The sequence below is a fragment of the Rhinolophus sinicus genome, linkage group LG01 (assembly GCF_036562045.2).
Source record: "Rhinolophus sinicus isolate RSC01 linkage group LG01, ASM3656204v1, whole genome shotgun sequence".
Taxonomy (NCBI): Eukaryota; Metazoa; Chordata; class Mammalia; order Chiroptera; family Rhinolophidae; genus Rhinolophus; species Rhinolophus sinicus.
The window spans coordinates 180872781-180899272 of record NC_133751.1 but is presented as its reverse complement, the minus strand read 5'-3'; the positions used below and the strand labels follow the sequence as shown (position 1 = coordinate 180899272).

Below are 26492 nucleotides of genomic sequence, written 5' to 3'. Positions count from 1 at the left end.
GGGGCTTGGGGGAGGCGGGAAGACCCGAGCTAAGGGCTAAGAAAAGGAAGCCAAGAATTCCTTCCACTTAACCACACCTCAGAGGTCTCACACTCAGTTCCTTACACTGATGTTCTGACTGGTTCGGGGTTCGTCATTTCGCTTGACCAAGTAACGAGCAGTTCGGGAAAGAAGGAACACAGAGGCTCCCGGAGTTTACCGGGGCCCCGTCGGGTTAGGCGACAGCAAGAGAGGAGTGAAGGCGGACGCCCGGGCGGAGGCGCCGAGGGAAGCGCGGCTTCCGCACGCGCCAGGCAGCCAGGTTTAAATCTCCCGCCTCCCACAGCCGGAGCCCGACACCTCGACGCACCGGTGCAGAGGGGCACGAGCTGAGGGAGCGGCCCAGCGGCGTCGCGGGGCTCGCGGGCGGCGGCGGCGGGAACGGGTGCCGGGGCGGACTTACGCGCGGCCGGGAGCGAGCGGAGGCGACGGAGGACCCGAGCGTCGCGGCCTCGGCGTCGCGGTGAGCTTCTGAGGCCTCCCCTCGGCCCCACGGGGTCCGGGGCGGCGGTCGGGCCGCGCCCTCCCGGACCAGCTGGGACTGAGGCCAAACCCGTTTCCATGGCGACGCCCTAAGGTGGAGTCCGCCACGCACGCACGCGGTTTCTCGGGGCCTCACCGGCCTCCCCTGTTCTCTCGGGGACCCTGGCCCTGAGGCCTCCCTCCCGAACGAGGTCCTGGTCCGAGCTCCTCCGGGCAGACCGGCAAGGACTGGGTTCTGACATGGCTGGGTCCTCTCTGGACGGAAGGAGCTTCTACCCATGCTCGTCCCGGTAGCGAACATGCGCAGCGGCCTGAGGCTGCTTTAGATAATTTTTCTCAAAGGTGAAGGGAGATCCTTCCATTAGAGACAAATGCTCACAGCCTTTAGGTGCTCTCCTGCTGACCTTTTTTATGTGCTTATTTTTATGTCGTTATTTTGTACTGAGAATGCTTTCTTTAGAAGCGAAGTGGCGGGTGGTGATTTAAAACAGAACATAAGTAGATGTGAGGTTTAAGGCGAACTGTGCAATGCACGAGCTCCGGAAGGTTTCCGTGCACAATTCCTGCGGTCTGAAGCCGTGAGCCCAGCCCCACGCACGGATTCGGCTGGTGGAGAAGCGGATTATCTGGTCAGGTGCCCAGATGATGTCATTTGTCAGTTACCAGATGCTCTGAGAAAAGATGGAGAGGCGAAAAAATCCATCCTGGCAACGAACCCGCAATGCTGTGGGTTTGCCAGTAGAGGGGGTGGGATTATTTTTCGTGTATTAGATGATCTTGATGTACAGAGCATAAAAGCTATTGTCCCATATAAAAACTATGGGTCCCTGTGAAATAGCTCATTGAGAAGATAACGTTTATCCATGGTTTCCGGTTTTCTCTATTTATGTATTGATTTATTTGGTTCTGACTCAGGCAACATAGGCAAAATACTGTAAGGTGATATCTTCACATCAATATTTATGGAGTAGCCACAGGTGCCTCTTCCTTTAGTAAGAATTAATTATTTATTTATTGGCCAAATAAACATCTAATGGTATGTGTATATGTTTATATGACAATTTTTAATCGTTTTATATTTGTTGTCTGTGCCTAATATACTCAATGTTCTTTTAAATTACTGTATTAATAGTGCAAAATGATTGTACATCTGCCATTGAAACAGTTATATGCAAGACACTGTTCTAATTACCAGTAATTATAATTGCCAGACAAATCATTATAATTTTAGAGTTAGATGGGTGCTCAGAGATCAGCCAGTCCAAAGTGCAAAAACTGCAAACATAGCCCAGTAGATAAACTAGGAAGCCACATTGTGATTAGAAATACGTATTATAAAACTAAATTTATACCAGTGACTGAACTAGGACCAAATATCAAAAATTAAATATCAGATATAAAACAGATAATATATTGTTTTGTTCTACTATACTGTCAAACTTTTTTATTTCATTGTGTGATACATCCTATATTTAATTTTTTTTATTTTTGTAGTTTACCTTTTTCAGTACTCACTGTGGCTCCTTTAAAATTTTATTCTTTTTATATTCTTTAACAACAGATGAGGTGAGGGGGAAACTTAAATATGTCTATAACTGGAAAGATTTCCTCATGCGAACTGGCTTTTGTTATTTAATAATATTCTTGTTCCCTTTTTGCACTGTTTTTCATTCATCTGTTAAGTTTTTCTTTTTTTTCTGAATTCAAACTTTTCAGCCTTCTGTTTGAGTCCAATATTCACTATTAAAAGTTAGTCACTTTTGTGTAATTCATTATTATCATTTTTATTAGTAGTAGCAGTATTTTGCCATTGTTGACTAGTTTGCGAATAACACTTTGATTTTTAAAATTTCTTTTTGTGTTGATTTAGTTTAGATTTAAAAATGTAAAAACAAAGACTTAAGTATCACGATACATATACTGGGGGTGCCAAAAAATGTATACACATGACTTGTGTTCATCTGTTATTGGTATATATTGAATATTACAATTTTAATACCGTTTTTTTCCAATCTTAAAATGTGTATATATTTTTTTGACACCCTCTGTATTTACATTAGCCAACAAACAACTGTTAACATTGTGTCATTTTTCTTTCAAGTATTTTTTAACTTAAGAAATAAAACATTTCCAATAAAGCTAAAGTTCTTTTTCTGCTGTACCCATTCTCTCCCTGCCCACCTGATATTGGTCATTCATATATTTTTATTTTTTTCTTGATCAGTCTTGCTGGAAACTTATTATTTTAGTAGTTTTTTTTTTTTTTTTTTTTTCAAATGAACCAACTTTTGACTGTTGGATTTTCTCTCTTGTTGAATATTTGGGAATTTTCTAGATAGATCATTGTTACTGATTTCTAAATTCGTCATGTGGTCAAAGAACATACTCTGTATTATTTCAGTACCTTTAAATTTATTGAGGGTTGTTTTTTTTCTGTCTAGCTTATGATCTATCTTGGTTAATGTTCCCATGGCTCTTGAGGAAAAAAGTGGGTTTTTGGCCAATGGTTAGTGGAATGATCTATAAATGTCAATTAGGGTCAACTTGGTTAAAGTGTTGCTCAACCTTTTATATAGTCACATTTTTATGTCTCCTTATTTTGTCACTCTGGGGGGGCGACTGTTAAGTCTCTAATTATGATTGTAGGTTTATTTCTCCCTCTAGTTCTGCCCATTTTTTCTTGTATTTAATAGGTTTGTTATTAGTCACATACACATTTAAGATTGCTATGTCTTTCTGATAAATTGACCCTTTTATGTCTGCCTTACTCAAATACCATATTTTATTAATCCTATGAAGTACCTGTTCATATTTTCACATCTCTGAAATAATTTCTGAAATCTAAACCTTTTATGTATCTGACAATTGATGATTTAAAAGCATAGTTGACTTTGTAGCTCTTTTTCTTAGAGATACATAAAATAATTATGCACCTTTCAAATGATGGTGCTTTCAATTGATGAAATGTGTAAGATAATTGCAAATTATTACTTTAGCAAAAAATAGTTTTTTATCAATAAGGTTGGAAAAGATCAGAAAATTTAATAATACAATGTGATGGTAAATTGTAGTGAACAAGCACTTTTTATATTACTAGTAGGCATAAAAATTGGTCAAATCTCTGTGGAAGACAATTCAGCAAAATGAAAAATGTTTTAAATTCATATACTTTTTGATTCAGCCATTGTACTTCCAGGAATTATCTTATAGGTATACTTGCATGTATTTTGAATGATACATATATGTTTATTCATTGCAGCATGGTTTGAAATAATACGATTCTGGAAACAATTTAAATGTCTTTCAATAATAGACCAGTTAAATGAATTATAGTGCATCCATACAATGGAATGTTATATATCCATTAAATTACATTCCAGCTAAGTAGAAAATTCCATGTGATATTCTTTTTCCCTTAGCACTGTTCAGAGTACTCACTTTTATCCATTATCTAATGTTGCTGAGGAGATGTCTGAGTCCAGCATAAATTATTTAATTTGTAGGTGGCCCTGTTACTTCTGTCTAGATGCTAATAGCATTTTTATTTATCCTTAAAATGCAGCAACATTCCATAATATATCTTAGTCTTAATCATTTTCTATTAATTTTTTCTGGAACATGATGAGCCTATTCAGTTTTCAGCTTTATATTTTTGAATATTTGCTCTGTTTTATATGTTTGTCTCTTTGTTCAAGACTATTACTTATGTTAGATCTCAATAATTTGTCTACCAAATCTATCATCTTTGTTCTATCTAACCACTTTGTTTGAATCTAGTTACCTTTATCTTGTAATCTTCATTCTGAATGTTTTCCCAAGCTTATCATACGTTATTAATTTGGTTTTCTGAAGTATCTATTCTACTTGGAGTTGTTTCTAATGTGGTTTCAAGTTCTATGGAATTTTTTCCTCTTCTTTTTTCTTTTATCTTTTGCTTCCTTCAGCTCTCTTTTCAAATCTGTTTTATGGAGTTATGTTTTGTTTATCTGCATGCAGAGCAGTTTTTCTTTAAACCATTTTACAAAGTAGTTCTTCAAATGTATACGTATTTTTTCTTTTATACATTATGGACCCTCCTTCTTTTTTTCTTGCAATGCTACTTTTTCATGTTATTTATTTTTCATGTTATTTATTGTTGAAAGGGGCAGTTGTATTCTGGCCTGCTCTTTGCCCAAGAATGGTATAAGTGGAATCTTCTCAACCCCCTCCCATTGGCCATTGGAATAACTGCTTTAGAGGCTGAGATAGGAGACTGGATACATTATCATGATCTCTCTTCAGTTGGCTGATGGATGGTACAGTTTTCATATGCTCTCTCTAAAGCAGTTTTCCACAAATATATATATATATATTAGTTATTGATTCCAGAGGCAGCTCTTTGTCTACTTTGTGCAGGGTTGACTACCAGCTTGTTGTTTCTGTTTCTCTACAGCCATGACTTACCTCTCAGCAAGGAAAATAAAAAAATGTTCTGGCCACTGTAGGTTTTAGGGAACCCAATACATAATACTTCTTACCTTTTTTGTTTCCTCCTGAGATTGGAACCAGTTCAGGTGTAGTCAAAGGAGCTAGGCAGATGGAAATAAAGTATCAGCCTTATTATTGAGAGCTGTTGGAGGATATGTATCATCAGGATCCTTTCTTCAGTACTTTTCTTTGCTAGCCTGTAACAGGGAGATAGGCACCCTCCATAAATGGAGTGCTGTCTGCTTCTTCCTGGAGTCTGGTGACTAGGCCTTTAAGGACTCAAGTTAGTGATTAATTATTGGAATTGTTCTTCAGGACCCACTCAATTTGTTAAAACCAGATCTACTTAATTCATATTATAGGAGATATACATATGTCAGATTCGGACATCCTCTTTAAATATGACACACTTTTCATTGTATTTGACGTTTATTCATTGGAGTCACTACTAAGAGATGTGGCCATTTTGCACAGGAGTTCCCTTCTCTAATTTTGGTCATATTTTTGGTCAGCAAAGGGAATTATGCAAAAATTCAGTCATTCCCTCATCTTTTCCAGAAGCTGTTAACATTTTTAATCATTGGTCAACTGACAGATGAACATATTTTTCTCTCATTTGTGCATCTTTAGTTACGAAAGAGATTAAATGACATTTTTGTGTATTCGTTGGACTTTGAAGTTCTTTTGTAAATTGTCTATTCTTGTTTTGTCCTTATTTTTCAGTTGGTGAGTTTGTATTTTCATTATTTAGTTATGAGTTCTCTAATGTAAAAATATTAAACTTTGTTCTTCATATCTTACCTTTCCCAGTTATTTCTTTTCAAAGTTGCTTATGGTTTATTTTGTTATACAAGTGTACAATTTGTGTGCTCTTCTACATGATTTCTGTGCCTGGTATCACATTATATAAAGGTTTCTGACTCCAGATTTATAAAGCGTTCATCTATATTTTCACCTGGTATTGTTATAAGGTGTTAACATTTAAATTTTAAACCGTCCTTACATTAACTAAGAAACAATTTTTATTAAATGGTTAATTGTCCCAACAATATTTATTGAATAAAATATCCCTTTCCTACTGATTTGAAATGCTACATTGATTGTAGTGAATTGAATGGGACCCCAAAGGAAAACAATCCTAATTCCTGGAATCAGTGACTATTACCTCATATGTTAAAGTTTTTGTAGATGTGATTGAGTTAAGAATCTTGATATGAGATTATTCTGGATCACCTGGGAGGATCTTAAATGCCATTATAAGTGTCTTCACTTTAGAGAGAGGGAGAGAGGGATTAAATACATACACAGAGAAGGTGATGTGAAGACAGGCAGAGATTGAAGTTATGTTGCCATTAGCCAATGTCTACCAGCAGCCACCAGACGCTGGAAGAGGGAAGGAAGTATTCTCCCCTAGAGCCTCCCATCCCTGCCTGTAGCTTGATTTCAGACTTCTGGCCTCTAGAACTGTGAGAGAATAAATTTCTATTGTTTTAAACCAAGTTTGTGGTAATTTGTTACAGCAGCCGTAGGAAGTTAATGCATTTTATATACTGCATTATTTTATATATTTTGGTCTCTTTGTGGATTTTTTTGTTTGTTTTACTGCTCTCTGTTTTGGTGTCAGTACTATTCTGTTTTAATTAGTAAGGTTCACATTCAGTTTTATTTTAATAATTATTTTATTAAAATATATATACATGACTTTTAAAAGTCTAATATTAAAGGATTATAACTTGTAAAAGCAGTCCTCTCATTCCTGCCTCAATTCCAATCTACAGTGGCACCAACCTTCAAGCCTTCTGTTCCTCTGGTATTTTCTGCCATACTTCTAAATCATATGTTTATATGCTGCTTTATGATTTATTAATTTAAGGCCTTAGCTACTTACTTTCCATATGGTAGATGAGGACTTAGCTATCCTTCACCACCACTATCTCCACTTGCCCTCCCTCAATATAGCTATACTACCATCTTTATTAAATCAAGTGTTTACATTACTGTGAACTATTATGTATTGAAACAACTCAGTCAATAGTGCCCTATAACTGTTCCTCCTTTTTTGAATATCCTTTTCCTTCATTTCTTGGAGTTAGTAATGGCTTTTTTTATTTATCTAATTTTCTGAATACCATTGATTTTTTTTCCCCTGATTGTTCTAACATTTCTGCTATATGACTTTAGTATGCTCAAACATATCAGCTATGTTTCACAGAGATCTCTTTTCCAGAGTCCTTCATCTTCTGTTGGAATATGGGCTGCTTGTTCTATGCAGCTGTCATCTTGGGCCTTCCCTTCATTGCTCCTCTGAATTGGATATTGCACTCTTCCATCTTGTACTGCTGCTTTTGAGAAATCTGCTCTTATTCTGACCCCCAACGTGACCTTTTTTCTCTCTTAAAACTTTCAGGATCTTTTTATCCCTGGTTGCCTAAAAGTTCACAATAATGCATTTTGGAGTAAATCTCTTTTTGTATGGAGATCTGTGTCCTTCAGTTATAGGAAAGTTTCTTATTTTCTCCTGTAAGTAATCTCCTATAAGTCATATATTGGACTTTTTGGACAGTCTCTTATTTTCTTACCTTTTTTATGGTTCTACTTTCTGAGATATTTTATTTTTCAACACTTTCATTAAAGTTTTAAAATTTTCAGCTATCCTGGTTTTTGCCCAAGGGTTCTTTCATATTCTTTTATTATTCCTTTCTAAGTGGTAATCTATTGTTTGTTTGTTTGCTTGTTTTGTTGTTTTTTAATGGAAGCAGTGTCTTTACTTATTTCTCTGAGATTAATTAGAGGGTTATGTTTTGTTTTGCTCCCTATAATATTGTCTTTGTTTCCTTTCAGCTTTTTTTTCTATTTGTTGGTTTAGGTCAGAGGTCTTTCTTGATGGAGACTTTCCTCAGCTATCTGGGGATATTTGCGTCTCCATTTATATTTAAGAATAAGACTATAACAAAGCTAATTGGAAGCTTTGTATGTATGAGTGAGCTTGTCAACTGGTGAGTTTTGCTCTAGTGTGAATAGCAAAGACTCATCCTTTTAGAATGTTCAAATGACATACTCCTTTTCTCTGGAGTTTTTAATTTTTTCCAGAGAAAAAAGAATGTTCCAGTCGTTTCTGAGGAGTGGAGGGGTGTGTGTGTGTGTGTGTGTGTGTGTGTGTGTGTGTGTGTGTAAATGCTTTGCTACTGGTGAACAAGGAAGGTGGAAAAGAGCTAGACATTCAATGATGTAGTATGTATTAATTTTCATTTAATCATTTTGTTTTCAGGCCACTGTGCTTTGTTGGTGTGCCCAAGTCCAGAACTTTCGTGGTTAGATTTCTTCAACTTCCATTGAGTGACACAGATTAGGGAGGGGCCTCAGGGTCCAGCCAGCTGTATACAGACTTCAATGAATCCTTCCACTTCCAAATGGTGAGTCTTTCATATTCTGAGAGGTAATTATTCACTTCTCATTAGTATTTCTTTGTTAGTATCTTAAGTTTTTACTTTCTCTACTGTCTTCCAAAAATTTATTGAAGTCGCTTATCTGCTTTTGTCAGTATACTTATTCTCTATACTTACAGATTAATAGATTACTTTTTTGTTTTATACCTTTACTGTTACTTTAGTGGGTTTGGGAAGGAAAAGCAGCTGTGCATTTGGTCAATCTGCATTTTTAACAGGCACCCTTATAATGTATTTTAATATCTGAAAGGGCAAGTTCTTTCTCTTCCAGGTTATTCTCAATATTGACCTTTAAAATTATTATGTCAATCAAATACAAAGAATTTAAAATTTAAAATATTTATATACTATATATTTTTGTTTATAGAATATGAGCAGTTCTGCACTTGGGTACATTGGGCAGAGGATTGGGAGAGGTTTTGGCCTGGAATTTACGATAAAGTTGGAAATATAATTTTAAAGTTTCATAAGGGATTAGCTTTAATATCATTTTATTGTAAAAACTACCAGAGTACTTAGAAATACTACATTAATATTAAATAGCAAACCTGTCTGTTGTATTTCCTTAACTGCATCAAACAACAATGTTGTATTTAGTCAAAAGTCTTCACAGATTATTTTTCTCTTGGGGATTTCAGTGCTTCATTTTGCACATTACCATCAGTCTGTTTTGCTTGCTTTTCAGGGATGTCACATTAATGAGATGTCATAAGTAAAGTGAATACAGAACTACTTCTAAAGAGAATATTGACTTGTTTTATTTTAAGATTTATACTCTAAATCCAGGAGATAGCTAAAAAATTTTAAATGAATAAAGTGTTCCAGGTAGTGACTGTACTCAATTAAAAACAATGTACTCTTACTAGAAATAAAGAGTTTTAGTTAAGATGGCATAGTAAAGTTGTTCCAAACTCATAGTAATCACTAAAAAAAAATAAAGAAAGCCCAAAATACATATCTTGGCTAGATAAGAAGATAAATGTGAACTAGAAACAAAATAGAAAAACAAAGTGGTGAGTGGGGCTGAAATGGATGTGCGGAGCTCTTACTATAAAAGTAGGACTGGCATCTGGGAGTTCAGTTTTTGCAGGTTGGTAGAAATTAAAAGTGTTTCCAATATAATGTTCCTTCAACTTACTGATTGTATCAACAGTATTTCAGATATCAGAGGCCCTAAAATATCAGTATAATACACTGTAGAAGTGGGAACCTGAAGGTGAAGTGGAGACAACTCTATAACCACTAGATAAAGAGGAATAACCACATAGAGGAAAAAGAAAAAAACTAATGATACTGTACTCACAATGAGCCTACACAATTAACCAACAAAATCAACCAACAAAATCAACATTTGGAACAATAATTCACTCCAGATGAAAATAATTGTATGGAAAAGTCTACGAATTCCATACATTTAGGGAGCAAAAGAAAAATTATGGAATTATATCTGTTAAAAAGGACAAGAAATTAGGAGAATATGAACAAGAACCAATCAGAAATGTTAGAAATTAAGAAAGTAAGTTAGTTAAATTACTGGGTTTTTAAAAAAGAAACAACTCAAAATCTGGAATGAACTCTAGAATGAACAGAGTTGAAAAGAGAATTCATAAATTGGAAGATCATACTGAGGAATTTATCCACAATATAGCAGAGAAAAACATATACAAGCATGCGCCATTAAGACATATAAAGAATAAAACCTAATAGAAGATTCAGATAAAAAGAAATTATGGCTGAAAAATATTTGAGGGATAAGAGTTTAGAATTTTCTAGAACTAAAGGAAGACATGAATCTCTGGAATGACAATTCACTCTACCTAAGTATCTTAAAGAACCTCAGGACATCAAGTTTAAAGGGAATATTCTTTAAAAGATTCAAAGAGAAAAAGAAAGCTTATTTGTATAGGAGGGACAGTTTGACCCCAGACTTCTCATTGACTACTATAGATGCCCTAAGATATGGGGATTCTATCTTCAAAGAGTTAAGAAATACTGAGGAATGATCTGTAATAGAAACAACAAAACAAATACATACATAGCAACATACAGAGGGTGCCAAAAAAATGTATATATATTTTAAGAAATGAAAAAACTGTATTAAAATTGTAAAAATATATACTGATAACAAAAGATGAATACAAGTTATGTGTGTACATTGTTTTGGCGCCCCTGGTATATATAACTTAAAAACAAAGGAGCAAGTGAAAAAAAATCAGAAATGAAATCTACAGCATTAAATTATTTGATAAGATTCAGATATATACATAACAATACATTTTACAAGAACACATTCAAATAAAAAGGTACACATCAAACACATTAGAATGATTTTGAGGAGAGGTGGAAATGAGGAAAGCGTTTAAAGGAATGTACAAGTAAATGAAAAAACGTAAGAAAATGAGTCTTGCATGGACCAATAATGATAGCTAAAAAAAGGAAAATTGTTGCCAATCTAGATTTTTATCTACAATTTAACTATTATTTGTGAATGACAACAAAATAGAGCTTCATAGATACCAAGACTAAGAGAATTTTCTACCCACAGGATTCACTAAAAGATCTAAAGAATGGACCTTTGCAAGAGCACAGAAAGTATAGGATATAAAAAATAATGGTGAGCCATCCTTCTTCCTTGTCCCATATAGGGAAGCCTGCCATGATCCACTTACCTCTGACAGATTGATGAATTTGTTTAGTCCTAATGCTTAGTTAGGAAGACTGTTCAGTTTTCACACTAAGCTATATCTACAAACTGCCACTGTCAATAACAAAAATTGTATTTTGGCCTCCAGCTACTATACTTTATATTGTTTCTTAACTTTTTCCTAAATTTCTGGTAGACTAATGCAGGGAAAAGGGATGCCATTTACTGGGTCCCCTCAGAGACCTGAACATTTCATGTAATGGTGAGAACACTGAGAAATAAAACATGTGGAATTTGATGTAGTAAAATATACAGATGAAAAGGCTTTTGGTGAGATTAGGAGGTGTGCTATTTATAATGCTATTTACGTTTATAGCATCAATAAATGTAAAATACTTAGGAAGAGATTAAACAAAAGGTGTGCAATACCTCTATATTAAAAACTCTAGAACATGTTGAGAGAAAGAATACCTAAATAAATGGAGATGCATACTATGTTCATAGATTGAAATGTGCAATATTGTTAAGATGTCAATCCTTCACAAATTGATCTATAAATTCAATGCCATCCCAATCTAAATCCCAGAAATCTACAATTCAATAATAAAAAAGACAAACAACCCAATTTAAAAATTGGCAAAAGATTTACAAACACTTAACAATGGAGGATATACAAATAGCCAATTAACACATGAAAAAGTACTCCTCATCGTCAGTCATCAGGAAAATACCCATTAAAGCTACAAGGAAATACCACTACACAATGACTGGAATGGATACAACTAAAAAAATTCCCAACATTGTTAATGAGGCTGTGGAACAATTAGAACTCTCATTCAGAACAATTAGAACTCTCATTCATTGCTAATACATGAGAATGTCAATGGGAATGTATGTAGCAATTTCTTATAAAGTTAAGTATATACCAATCCTTTGACAGAGAAAAATCCATTTCTAGGTCTTTATCCGAGAGAAATAAAAACATTTGTTCACAAAAAAGACTTGTATAGGCATGTTCATACCAATTTTATTCTTTTGTTGTTTTTGGTTTATATACCACATATCAGTGAAATCACATGGTTCTCTGCTTTTTCTGTCTGACTTGTTTCGCTACCAATTTTATTTACCATAGTCAAAAATGAAAACATACTGTTACATTCATACAATAGATTATTGAATAGTAATCTATTCAGCAATATAAAAGAACTAACTAGAGAAGTAAAAACTAAGGTGAAAAAAATCAACACAGTTATTACTTCTAGTAGCCCAGGCATTGGCTGGAATGGGATACAAGGGAACTTTCTGAGGAGTTTGAAATGTTCTATACCATAATATCCATTTGTCAAAAGTATACAGATAGAAATCATACACTTCAATATATATAAATATTACCAGAAAGAACCATGTAATAATGATAATGATGATAGAATCTGTTTATTGACTGCTTTTTTTTTTTCCTGGAATATGGGTCACATTTTCCTATTCCTTTACATGTCTAGTGTTTTTCAATTGGATATTTGCATTTTAAATGATGAATTTTAGAGACTCTGAATTCTGTTTTGCTTCTGTGAAGAATCATTTTTATTCTAGGAGGCAGTTAACTTGGTTGAAGTCAAACTCTAGACTCTGTCTCCTCTGTACTGGTAGCAGCTAAAATCTTTACCTAGTTACTTCATTTTTTAGCTGCTGATTTTCTGTCAGGACCCTTGGGGACCCCTCCCTACTTCATGATCAACACAGGTCTTGGGAGGACTTTGTATATAGATTTTTGGGATCACCTCCTCTTTGGCTGCCTACCTTCCAAGATATTTTTCCTAAATTTCTGGTAGTTCTCCAGCCTTGAATTCTGTCATTTGATATCTCAAGCCAATAAGACTTGGCTTTCTGCTCAACCTATCCCCAGTGGCAAGCATATTTCGCACTGTGCTCCATCCAAAAACCACAAATATGCAAATCTCACCTTGTGCAGATTTATCCACCCAGCCACTTCCTCCCCCTTGCCAGGGATTGTGTGCTCTCTGCAAGTAGCATAGCTTCCAGAGAGTAAAAGGAAGACTGCGTTTATTGCTCTCAAATCCAGTTGTTACTAAAATAAAGGGGGTTCATTTTGCACATCAAAGCTAAATGAGATATGAGCAGGAGTTTCCAGCAAAGAAAGGAAAGGTTTCTTTAAGGAAATGGCGCCAAGTCCAGAGACACATGTGAGCCAGTGCCCAAAGACCTGGCTCCACGATGGCCTCTAGGGGTAAGTTACAGAGAGAAAGGATCATTAGTCATGGTAGCTAAGGGAGTTGGAATTGTGACCTCTACAGATTGGTTTGAGGGAGTTGATCATTGGATCAGCTCCTGATGTCAGTCATGATGTCATTCTGTCTGGCTTTGAGGGGTTATGGTTGGTGGGATCCTTCTGACTTCATGGGTCTGGAAATCAAGATGTTATCTTTAGTTGGATTGAAACTGTGTTTCTATGGTCAATAGGCCTGAGGCTTTATTCCTAAGACTGTTTGATGCTGACCAGAATCTGATATCCTAAGGGCTTAATGATTGAGTGGTTGTACAGTATGTGCAAAGGTGAAAGGATACAGAAAGAAAAACAAGTGAGTCATGGTGCTGTTAGACTAGACAAGGCCAGTTTGAATCGAGAAAGACAAGAGAAGTGATTTTAAAGGAGTGAAGTTTTGCGTGATTACACAATCAGATAAGTTACTCTTTCTCCCCCATGAAGGAGATAGTGAGGGAGAGGAGAGAGGCCAGGAGGAGAGTACTGTCTGAGATACAGCAGCATGGAAGTTGAGGTAGGAAGAGATGTTCACTTTCGATACTCCTTAGAATATAATCTTAACTGATTGGGCCTAAGCCTGCAATTGCCGTCGCGGTAGTAGAAAAGATCAGCAGTTTGTCATACAATTGGACTGACCCTCATGCTAATAACAATCTGGGAGGAGGGGAAACTAATCAAAAACAGTGAAGAGGAACCAAAAGCAGACATAAATTAGAGGGGAAAAATAAACTACAAGTTTTTCCTCAAGACTACGTGTCAGAACAGTGTAATGCTGTTTGTTCTGTATAATACTATATAATGCATTATAACAGTACAATGCTCTTTGTTGTTTTAAGTGGATCCCAAATAGTTTTTTGTTTTTTATCATTTGAAATTATTTGTATTTAAGAGGAATTTTGCATTTATCACACTAAATAGTATAATTGTTCTTATTGTGTCATCTTCATTTATACTGTTTATGTTGCCTTACTCCTGTTTTTCCCACCCAGCTTTTTGCTTTTACTAGTTTTCCTTGCTTTCTTGTTTTGCCCCCAGTAATTTATAAGTTAGACATCCTATTTTTATTTAATTAGTAATGACTTCAAAATAAAAAGAAAGTGAAACTCTATTTTTTTACCAACAATAACAGTATGTTAGTATTATTGATCCCCTGGAAATGAGAAATGAGTCACATACTTAATTCCTCCCTTTGTTCCTACCTCCCACCATTTATTGGAATAATCTGAGCTTTTAAAACTATTATTATTTCTTTTTTTACATCTTCTTAAAAAACACTTTTCACATTTGCATTTCCATATATAGTCATATTAATCATGTTCAGAACAATTACTTTGACATTAATTTCTAAGATAATAGGTTATAAATTCTCTTTTATAACAGATCTTCCTTATACCTAAGATCTTTATTTTTGTTTATTTATTGGATACTAAAGTATTTCTTTGATTTTTAAAGAATAGTATGCATCTGAATCTATGCATATCTGAGAATATTTATTAAATGTGTATTCTTCTGACTTTGCAGTTCTAACTATAGGAAGTTTTCCTAAGGAAATGACAGTAGTATACAAATACGTGTGTACAAGTTCATTTTGCAGTGTTATTACAAAAGCAAAAATTAGAAACTAATAAATGTCTACAAATAGAAATTGGTCAGATAAAATAGGATTATGTCCAGCCACTATTGCAAAATCATAACAGGCTTTATCATCTTTGTCACCTAACTGCAATTAAGTATCATTACTCTTTTTGCCTGTACTTGTGCAAGTTATAATTTTAACAAATTTAAATCCTATAAGATAAACATTAGCATGTTTAGCTGTTAACATTAATATTGTATTTAGCATCTTTTTTAGTTTTTCAATTAGACTAAATATTGGCTAAATAGATATTACTGAAAAGATTTTTTTTTGTAAGAACTTTAATTTTAGTCTGTTCTTTGTAGTCACTCCATGGATTCCTTTGGGCAATCCAGACCAGAAGATAACCAGTCAGTAGTCAGCAGAATGCAAAAGAAATACTGGAAAACTAAACAGGTCTTTATCAAAGCAACAGGAAAAAAGGAGGATGAGCACGTGGTGGCATCTGATGCTGAACTGGATGCTAAACTTGAGGTAAATCTGAGGATTCTGTGTATTGCATATAACTGGTTATTATTTGGGACTATGACAAGCTTTCACCCTGAAGACTTATTGGGATAAATGCAAATTCAATAATAGAATGTTGAACTGTATTTATCAGTTAGATCATCTGGATAGCAGGGTCACGATTCTCACAAATTGAGAATTAATAGAACTGATGTTCATAAATTAGATAAATCATTAGTTATTTCTGTGGCACAAGTATTCTTATTTTTAAGCTAAATATTAATGAATTAATTATATTTCTAATTGGGACCATATACTCATTATATAGCATGTCATAATATTTTTACTACTTTTGTATGAAGTCTTATACCTGACTGAAATAAATTAATTGAAATCAAATAGTGAGGACTTTGTAGGGTATAGCTTTTGGTTCAATTATTAAGGGATAGAGTTACTGAAGTATTACTAATATATACTTTGGCTCTGTTTTTCATTTTAAATCAAAGGAATAATTACCAAGAAACAACTTTAAACCTACAGGCATTTTATACTTTTAAGTAATTAAGCTAATTAGAGGGAAGGTCTCAAGTATTTAATGAAGGGTCTGGATTTTTAAATGCACATTTACTATTTCCATATACATATACTAATTTAACTTTTCCAAATATTTCCAAGCAGGGACTCTGTTATGCTTGAAATATAATCATTTGTTGGGATTCTTAAAAAATAAAGGTTTAATTAAATAGGTCTTAATCTAAGTATTTTTGTTCTTAGTAAACTTATGTCATTGTCATAACAAATATGGAAATAGATACCAAATTAACAAGCTTTTACTATTTAGGTTTGAAAAGTATTCCTCCTAGAATTCAATGATAAATGTTGGAAAAATAAAGGGACTTTAGTAATATGTGTCTTAACACTAAGGGAACTCTTCTCTGTTTCCATATATATTCCCACAGAAGTAGACATTTTTGTATTGTTTTACATCGTTAGATAATCCATGGGTGACATATTTTATATTCAGTGTTATTTTTTTTCCATTAGACAAATATTTGGAATCAACCAAAAACTTTCTCTCACATTTATACTATTTTTTTTTTAACAGGACTTTATTAGGGAACAGTATGTATTTCCAGGACTTTTTTCCAAGTCAATTTTAGTTGTGGAGGGTGCCATTCAGCTTCAAGTTGTTGTCCTTTCAGTCTTAGTTGTGGAGGGTGCAGCTCAGCTCCAGGTCCAGTTGCTGTTGCTAATTGCAGGGGGCGCAGCCCACCATCCCTTGTGGGAGTCGAACCGTCAATCTTTTGGTTGAGAGGATGCACTCCAACCAACTGGAAACTAACTGAGCCAGGAACTCAGCGGCGGCTCAGCTCAAGGTGCCATGTTCAATCCTAGTTGCAGGGAGTGGAGCCCACCATCCCTTGCGGGACTCGAGGAGTTGAACCGGCACCTTGTGGTTGAGAGCCCACTGGCCCATGTGGGAATTGAACTGGCAGCCTTCGGAGTTAGGAACACAGAGCTCCAACCATCTGAGCCACCGGGCCAGCCCCGTACTATATTTTTAATAATGAGAAATATTTTTATTTTATGTATACTTATATCAAATCATTATGTTGTACACTTTAAATATATTAAAATTTTATGTGTCAAATTATAAAACTGAAAAAAGTATCTTCATTGTAAAAATAAAAAGCAATAGTAGATAAATATTTCAAGGACCAATGGGAAAAAAAATCAACCATAATCACTTCATCATAGCACTATTGTTTTTGTATTCTTTTCTAGTGTTCCATATGGATTTAAAATAGCTTTTTAAATTGCCAAATCCATATACCAAATTTAATTCAAACATACCTAAACTAATATGGAAAATTGATAGTTGCTCTTCTATTTAGATTTTAGTGTTTATTTTCAATCCTCCGTAGGTCTGATCAAACATCAAACAAAATAATAGCAAAACTGCTTCAGAGATAGAATAATCAGGCTTAATGGAGATATTGGAAATTTATTTGATAATCAAAGGGTTAGTGCTTAATAGTATAACACAGTGCCAAGGTCTTTTTGAACTAAAGTCTTATAACAATTCTTCAGGGTAGGACTTTGTTAGAAGAAGGCTGCCACCCTAAAACCTATGCCAGCTCTTTTCTCTGGGAAAACCTAAATATTTAGATAAGTGTGAAGTGTTACCTCGTGTATAATGTGTCCTAATCTCAAATTTTCATGAGCTTACTTTGAAATGGGAGTCTACTGGATATTTTATTTTTCTGTTAGCTATTACCAATTATACCATGTTTCCCCGAAAAAAAGACCTAGCTGGACAATCAGCTCTAATGCGTCTTTTGAAGCAAAAATTAATATGAGACCCGGTATTGATGATATGATATGATATGATATGATATGATATGATATGATATGATATGATATGATATGATATGATATGATATGATATAGTATAATAAGACCGGGTCTTATATTAATTTTTGCTCCAAAAGACGCATTAGTGCTGATCATTGGGCTAGGTTTTATTTTCGGGGAAACACGGTAGTAATAAATGGATTAATATTCACGGAAAATTCTATACTAAAATAATCCACAAGTAATTTATTTTTTATTGTACTACATTATTTAATTTTTATGGTAAATTCACTGACCTATTTTGCTTAGACCAATACTGGAGAAAAGCCAGACTCAGGGTTAACATTTTCTAAGGTTATCTATACTCTTTTCATCTGTGGTTGGCAAAGTTTGATGCAGTTTATATTGGATTTACCTTTTCACTATTTACATAGTTTGGAGCTGAGGGAAGGACAAACTCCACAGTTATAAATTTTTATTAATTTCCATGTATTTATCACCATTTTTTTGCCAGCCATCATTGGGGAAAATCAGAAATAAAACCAAAACTGAAGTACACCACAGTCCAGGAAAATAGACATAATATTTACAAGGAAATGTTCTGCTTTTGAAGTGCTTATAACAGATATTTTATATTTGTTTATGGTTCTTTAAATTGTCCTAATAAAATTTATTATTTCAAAGGTTTTTCACTCCATTCAAGAGACATGCTCTGAACTCCTGAAGATAGTTGAGAAATATCAGCTAAGACTCAATGGTATGAAACCACAGATATATATCCAATAATTCCCATTTAATGTAAATATTCATTTGCATTTTTAAAACAAAATATTTAATGTAAAAAGTTTATTGAACTGTTTTGTGAATATTTTCTTATGACAAAATATGAGTATTTACAGTAACCTGTCCTCAAAGCCCCTAGTGTCCTCAGCTCATTAGATCCTCTGACACAGATTCATTTTGCTGAGTTCAGTTTTCCTTCCCAGCTTCGTAAGTGGCTTTGCTTCCATAACTTAAAAACTCTATCTCCTGAACCCGACTTGCCATTGCAGTTACCATCCCATTCCTCCTCATTTCACAGAAAATTTTGCCATAATTGTCTGTATATACAGTCGCCATTCCTTTCCTTCCACCTTCTCTTGTACTCACTCCAGTCAAGTTTTCATCCCCACCACTCCACCAAATTGCTTTCGTTATAATCGTGAAGAGCTGAACCCAGTGACCGATTCTCAGTCCTTGTCTTACTTACCACATTTAACACGGTTGATTACTCCCTTCTCCTTCACTTGGCTTCCAGGCACCACACTTCCCTGAATTTCCTCCTACCGGCCATTCCTTCTCAGTATCCTGCCTTTCCTGCATTCTTCTCTTCTTGATATCTTCAGATTGGAATTAAACCTTTGGATCTCTTCTCTTGCTTTAATTACAGATGCCTGCTGGATATGGTTACCTCTGTGATCCTGGTTACTTCTCTGACCTAATTTTCTAAAACTGTCTCCTCTTCAGCCATATTGATCTCCTTCACAGACTCATATTTCCATAGTAGGCTCCCTAACTTCCTTTATGTATTTGGTCAAATGTCATCTTTTCAGTGAGGTTTTCCCTGACCCCCATATCTAAAATGAAGTACCCCTCTTTCTCATAACTCTCTGTCTACTTAACAATATTCAACATTCTATGTAGTTTATCTATGTTTGTCTTATCATCCCTTGAATACACTCTCCTTAAGAATAGGAATTTGTTTTATTTTTGTATCCTCAAAGCCTAGAAACAATGTCTAGTGTGTAGTTTGTACTCGGTAAATATTTGCTCAATGAATGACTTTATTGTGTAGCTATGTGATCTCAAAACATTATTATCAAAGCTCATATACGCTTATATTGTTCCATTAAAGCAAGAAACCCAGTATAGCATAATTTTTTGAGTGCCTAGCATGTATAAGACTATGTGCTTTGCCTAAGGAAATGTTGGAGAAACAACTTTTTGTAACACAATGAGAGATACCAAATAGTATGTAATAGAGTTCAGAAAGTGATACAGACATAACTCTGAATTCTCTCACAGTGAGAAATAACTGGATTAGCATAATTAGTAAAGGCAACTCCATTGCTGGGAAATGAGATAAAACCTAAAGGGTTTATAGAAGTTGAATATATGGAGAAAATATGAGATTTGGAGTCAGCAGGATAAGCTTAGAGTGGGAACAGTCTGCATGGGGAGAAGAGTTTGTAATTGAGACTAATAGGGGGATAAAAGAGCAAAGGAAGGTGGGTCAGATTGCTAAGGACCTTAAATATTTTACCAAGCAGTGAAAGCCATCACAGTCATTGGGTACTTTCTCTTCAAGATTGTGTATAATTATGTGATTTCTTGAAGACTATTCTATTAATACATCTTCTGTTGAAACTAACATCAGACAACTACAGTAGATTAGTCCAGAGCTGTAAATCTTTATGGGAATCACTTGACTGGGGATAGAACATGTAAGGGTAGGGGCTCTGTATTTTGGGGCGGGTCCCAACACAGAAATCAGCACCGATTCAGTTTCATCTCCTACCATTTTTGCATTCATAAGGATAAGGTTCAATTTTTCAGGGTAGAACTTTGTTAGAAGAAGGCTGCAGTCCTAGTTCTCAGAGAGCTTTGTGAATTATCATATACAAATTAATATTTTTCTAGTAATGTTCACTGAGGTATATTTAATGAAATTCTGATTCAAAGGAAATGTATAACTATACATCTCTCAAGTAATCAGAGTATTAAATTTAAAAGATTCGCCAAATCCAATCCACTCCGGAGCAGGTTAAATGCTCGTAACAGAGCATATGGTTTTATTAAAGGTGATACTATAGAATGTGTAGACACCCTCTCTCATAACACCATCGTGCTCTCTTAGGAGCACCCGTAGGTATGACAGGGAGTAGCAGTGGGAGTGGGGAGCTAGCAGGTGAGAAGGCCTGAGTTCTATTGCTGCCTCAAAAGTACAAGGGACTTCCCTTTCAGTTGTTTTTTTTAATTAAAATTTATTGGGGTGACAATGGTTAGTAAAATTACATAGGTTTCAAGTGTACATTTCTGTAATACGTCATCTGTATATCACATTGTGTGCTCACCACCTAGAGTCAGTTCTCCTTCTATCACCATATATTTGACCCTGTTCAGTTTTTAACTTCAGTTTTTCCATCAGTAAACTAGGGTGAAATTAGGCATGGTATTAGTCATTTTTTTTCACTTTAAGCTTACAGTTTGAACACTTTATTGTCTTCCCCCCTTATTATTCTTATTGTGATTAGAAGGTAGTTTTACACTTCAGGAGTTCTTTTAAAACTTTGTGATAAAGGACCACTTTTTCTGTTTTGTGTTTTATTTTCAATCTGTTGAAAACTGACACTTTTGTAAAATACAATAAAAATGAATTTTTTAGAAAAATGAAGTGAAAGATGAAAAATATAAGCATGCTTTATGATTATTCGATTCAACAGATATAAAATGCTTAGTCAAATTGGTGTTAAGTTTCTAATCAGTTTCTTAGTTTTGGTACTTGCCACAGGTAACATGGGCTAGACTGGCGTTGGTCCATGGACCACACTGTGAGTTGCAGGACACTGTATGGCAACTTTTAGGATTTCAGCAACAAAATAATAGGCTTCTGTGGGTCTGTGATACTGAGCATAGGAAACTGAAGTCAGGATGGACGTGAAGAATAAGTTAAATTTAAATAGGAAACAAATATTTTGTAAGAGGCCAATCCTAAAATGAATTTCTGCACATTTGAAAATGCATCATTTCTGGTTTTGTTTTACTTTGTCTTTATGGGATTTTTTTTTTTTTTCACCAAAGATCAATCTTTCCCAAAGCAAGTTCAATGATTTCACTGCATCAAAGCCATCTGTAATGCCTGTTTAAGAAAGCATTCCTTACTCATGCAACTCAACAACAAAAAAACAAACAACCCAATTGAAAAATGGGCAGAGGACTTCAAGAGACATTTCTCCAAAGAGGACATACAAATGGCAAATAGACATATGAAAAAATGCTCAACATCACTAATCATCAGAGAAATGCAAATCAAAACCACAATGAGATATCACCTCACCCCAGTCAGAATGGCTATTATCAACAAGACAAATAGTAACAAGTGTTGGAGAGGCTGTGGAGAAAAAGGAACCCTCATACACTGTTGGTGGGAATGCAGATTGGTGCAGCCACTGTGGAAGGCAGTGTGGAGGTTCCTCAAAAAATTAAGAATAGAATTACCGTATGACCAAGCAATCCCTCTCCTGGGTATCTACCCCAAAAATCTGAAAACATTTATAGATAAAGACACGTGTGCTCCAATGTTCACTGCAGCTTTGTTTACGGTGGCCAAGACATGGAAACAACCAAAATGTCCTTCGATAGATGAATGGATAAAGAAGTTGTGGTATATATACACAATGGAATACTATTCGGCGGTAAGAAAAGATGATATAGGAACATTTGTGACAACATGGATGGATCTTGAGAGTGTAATGCTGAGTGAAATAAGTCAGACAGAAAAAGCAGAGAACCATGTGATTTCAATGATATGTGGTATATAAACCAAAAACAACAAAAGAACAAGACAAACAAATGAGAAACAGAAACTCATAGACACAGACAATAGTTTAGTGGTTACCAGAGGGTAAGGGGGGTGGGGGGTGGGGGGTGGGGGGTAGGAGATGAAGGTAAGGGGGATCAAATATATGGTGATGGAAGGAGAACTGACTCTGGGTGATGAATACACAATGGGATTTATAGATGATGTAATACAGAATTGTACACCTGAAATCTATGTAATTTTACTAACAATTGTCACCCCAATAAATTTAATTTTAAAAAAAAAGAAAGCATTCCTTAGACCTATAAAATCAGAATCTTTGGAAATGGAGCCCAGGAATTGCATTTTTAAAATAAGTCGTCTTCTCCCAAGTAATTCTTATGTATAGAGAATTATTTCGGTGAGAATTTTAGTTGTGTTTGTGGTGTGTGTGTGTGTTTTAAACAAATGATAAAACAATTAACTATACTGTAATTTTTTCCTAGTTATATCAGAGGAAGAAAATGAACTGGGGCTCTTTTTAAAGTTTCAAGCAGAACGAGATACATCACAAGCTGGCAAAATGATGGATGCCACTGGCAAGGCACTCTGTTCCTCAGCCAAGCAAAGGTTTACATGGTTTTGTATCATCCTTAAATCTGTAGTCAATATGACAGTTTTGATGTATGTACCTGAATTTGCATATTTGAAAAGATCATTCCAGTAGAGGGTTAAAAGGGAAATATATTGCAGTACATAATTATTTGGATGCCTAACTCTCTTATTTTGTATTTTAAATAATTTAAAAATTGACATTGTCAGTTGCTTAATTCCTAGAAATAGCCTTTAGGCCTGTGTTAAATTTCTTAAGAGGTTTAATTAACAGAGGCATAGAATAACTAAAATTTAAATATGTCTAGGTATGTATTTTTTCACTTTTTTGGATACTACACTATCCATGAGTACACTGGAACTTTTTAAGCAGAGGAAACTTTTTCTTCTTAATTATGTACTTTGCATTTATCATTTTACAGTTTTTTTTAGCTTAAAGATACCTGCTACAAAGAATCTCCTACAATTGCTAAATACAACCAAAATCTTTGCATTTTCAGAAGAAAATAGAAACAGCCTTATCAGACCTGTAATGACAATATATAACTTAAGTGGCTTCGTTCTGAAACCCCACATGGGTGCAAAAGTCCATCTTTAAGGAATTGACAAAGAGGCACTCAATACAAGACCCTCCAATGTCATTAAGTCAAACGCAGACCAGCAGAACTGAATAGACTTGTGTTTCTTAAATCCTTGGGTTTTTTTGTCCTTATCCTCAGCTGCTAGGAACTTGATCCTCATTAGTTCTTCTAATATTTTATCTGCTTTTCTATACCAAGGTTTTTCCTAAATTTGTCTATTTGTAAGATAATACTTAATGAATACAGGATCTCTTACCCATGGAACTCTTTTCTGAATGGCAGCTTTACTTGGCCAGTTATTTATACATGAATTAACATCTAAAATGTTGCAAACATGGTATATTTCTTAAATTAAGAAAAGGGGAAGATATTGACACATCTTTATTAACAATTCAAAGTTAGCTGTATGATCCTTATTTGCCTTCTAAAGCTCCTTAGGCGTCTTCATAACTTTCTATTAATCTTGATAGCAACTTTCTATTAATCTTGATAGATTAATCTTGATAGCAAATATGCTCTATGGTTTTTTCAATCTTTGTTTTGTTTATGAGATGTACATCTCTCTGATTTTTACCTCTCTGCTATTAGATTGGCGCTGTACACGACCCTGTCTCGTCTTAAGCAGGAAGTAGCAACATTCAGTCAAAGGGCAGTATCTGATACATTGATGACAATTAATCGGATGGAGCAAGCACGCACAGAATACAGAGGAGCTCTGCTGTGGATGAAAGATGTATCCCAAGAACTAGACCCAGACACCTTAAAACAGATGGAAAAGTTCAGAAAAGTATGAAAATGCATCCTTTTTCTTTTCTTGATACATAAACTTGTTAAACTTCTACAGAAGAACCTAAAGATCAGACTATTTTTGAAAAAAATGTTATAAATTCTTGGTTGCTTAGAGATCCTTGGTTAAAGTACAGAATGTTATCATCACACTTTTTCTTTTCCTCTTTGAGTGGCATCCCCACCTCACCTCATTTTTCTTTTTCTTTTTTATCCCCCTCATAATAGATCTAACTGTCCTTTAAATGTTGCTTACCTAGACTTTTAGGACTTGTTTGCAGGAGGGAAATAGTTTATTAGGAAAAAATACATAAGTAAAAATTCATGTAAATGATTATTAATTATAAATAAAATAAAGGTTATGAAATTTTTCATTCTGTACACCTGAAATCTATGTAACTTTACTGACAATTGTCACCCCAATAAACTTTAATGAAAAAAAAATTTTTTTCATTCTGCCATAATACATAGTTTTACCACAAACTTTTAAAGCAACTATTCATTTATGAATATGTTTTTGCTAAACTTCTTAATTATAAATTGTATCCCATAGGTTACCACACATGAATAATAAAATTCATTTATTCCTTCATTTCATAAAGATTTAGAGTGACTATAATAAAAATTATGTTTAACCTTGATGGAGCCTTTATTATATGCCAGCGGTTATAAGTGGTTGCCTCATTGATTACGCCCAGCAGATCTGAGAAGTAGGTGGACACATGGCCTCAGGCCACAGCAACCTGTTATTCTATCCCCTTTATAGTCCTTGACAATTAGAGTACAATCTGAGTGAGTGGTTGCACAACACTGTGAATGCATTGTTACTTTATTGTATATTTTAAAATGGTAAGTAAGTATGTGTTATGTGAATTTCATCTCAAACAGAAAGGTGAAAGATTTAAGAAGTACAAATTGGTAGTTACAAAATAGTCACAGGAATGTAAAGTACAGCATGGAGAATATAGTCAATAATCATTAACAACTATGTATAATGCCAGATGGGTACTAGACTTATTGGGGGGATCACTGCATAAATTATGTAAATGTCTAACCACTATTGTGTACATCTGAAACTAATACAAAATAAAATTGAATGTCAATTGTAAAAAAATAATAATAAAACCACAATGGCATATCATTATCAGAAAGTCTAAAATAAAAAATGTGACAACAACAACAAAAAGAATTCGATTCAAATTTCTTCCTTGGTTCCTCTGTGGTCACATCTTGCACTTACTTTCTATACTCTAGACCTTTCTGTGCTGCAGGAAGGAATATGTACTACCCTATTCCTTCCTGTTCTGTCAACATGATAAACTCTGTACCCATATCCCATGCCCAGGACTTTGGTCCTTGTTTTCCCCTGGGCCTGGAATGTTCTCTTCAGGGTCTTAGCATGGCCCACTCATCACCTTTCCATCCCAGTTAAGACATCATGCATAAGCTCACTAAGGGCTTCTCTGATCATCTTATCGAAAGTAGTCACCCATTTCTGTTCACTTATGTTATCTTTACAGTTTAAGATTATCTTATATATTTATTTACTTTTTTTTTCCTATTTCTTCCCACTCAGGGATGGTGGAGAACACTGTTTTGTTCACAATATCCCAATGCCTAGCACAGTGTCTGGCACATAATAGATACCTTATAGATATTTGTTAAATGAATGTATTTAAAAGTTGAGTATTCACACTACTTAGTGACATGTAACTCAGCTTATGTATAATAGAATAGGCCTGTATTTAAATTTATAAATATATCTCCATGATTCAGAACTATTATTAATGCTTCAAAATACCTTAACTAGTTTCCCTTTCCATTTATTCTTCTACTCTTATCTAAATATTATATATCAATAGCTGTTTTTTTTCTTAACTACCATGTTTCCTCAAAAATAAGACCTAGCCGGACAATCAGCTTTAATGCGTCTTTTGGAGCAAAAATTAATATAAGACCGGGTCTTATTTTTGGGTAAACACGGTATATACTTTCCATCTGTAATTGCATACTTTCTCAGAATAAAGTTAGCTACTGGAAAGAATCTCCTATAATTACTAAAACTAGCCAAAATTGTTACCATTAATCATGAAATAATAATACAGAGAAAGGGAATTAGTCGTGTTTATTACAGTTTCATGTGTTTGAAAATATGTA

General features: G+C 34.7%; 1 protein-coding gene across 8 annotated transcripts in view; it reads left to right on the top strand.

Annotated features, from left to right (window-relative positions):
• Positions 1-364: 364 nt before the first annotated feature.
• Positions 365-26492, top strand: part of ICA1L (islet cell autoantigen 1 like) — a 59983-nt gene continuing 33855 nt past the window's right edge. Inside the window, exons 1-7 of one of the 8 annotated variants that reach the window (XM_019726842.2) lie at positions 383-502; positions 8258-8402; positions 10981-11049; positions 15302-15470; positions 18483-18555; positions 22863-22986; positions 24138-24336. In XM_019726842.2, coding sequence (XP_019582401.2) covers positions 15309-15470; positions 18483-18555; positions 22863-22986; positions 24138-24336 — 558 coding nt within the window. In that variant the 5' untranslated portion in view covers positions 383-502; positions 8258-8402; positions 10981-11049; positions 15302-15308. The other 7 variants (XM_074340369.1, XM_019726840.2, XM_074340378.1 and 4 more) reach the window with 7 other exon arrangements.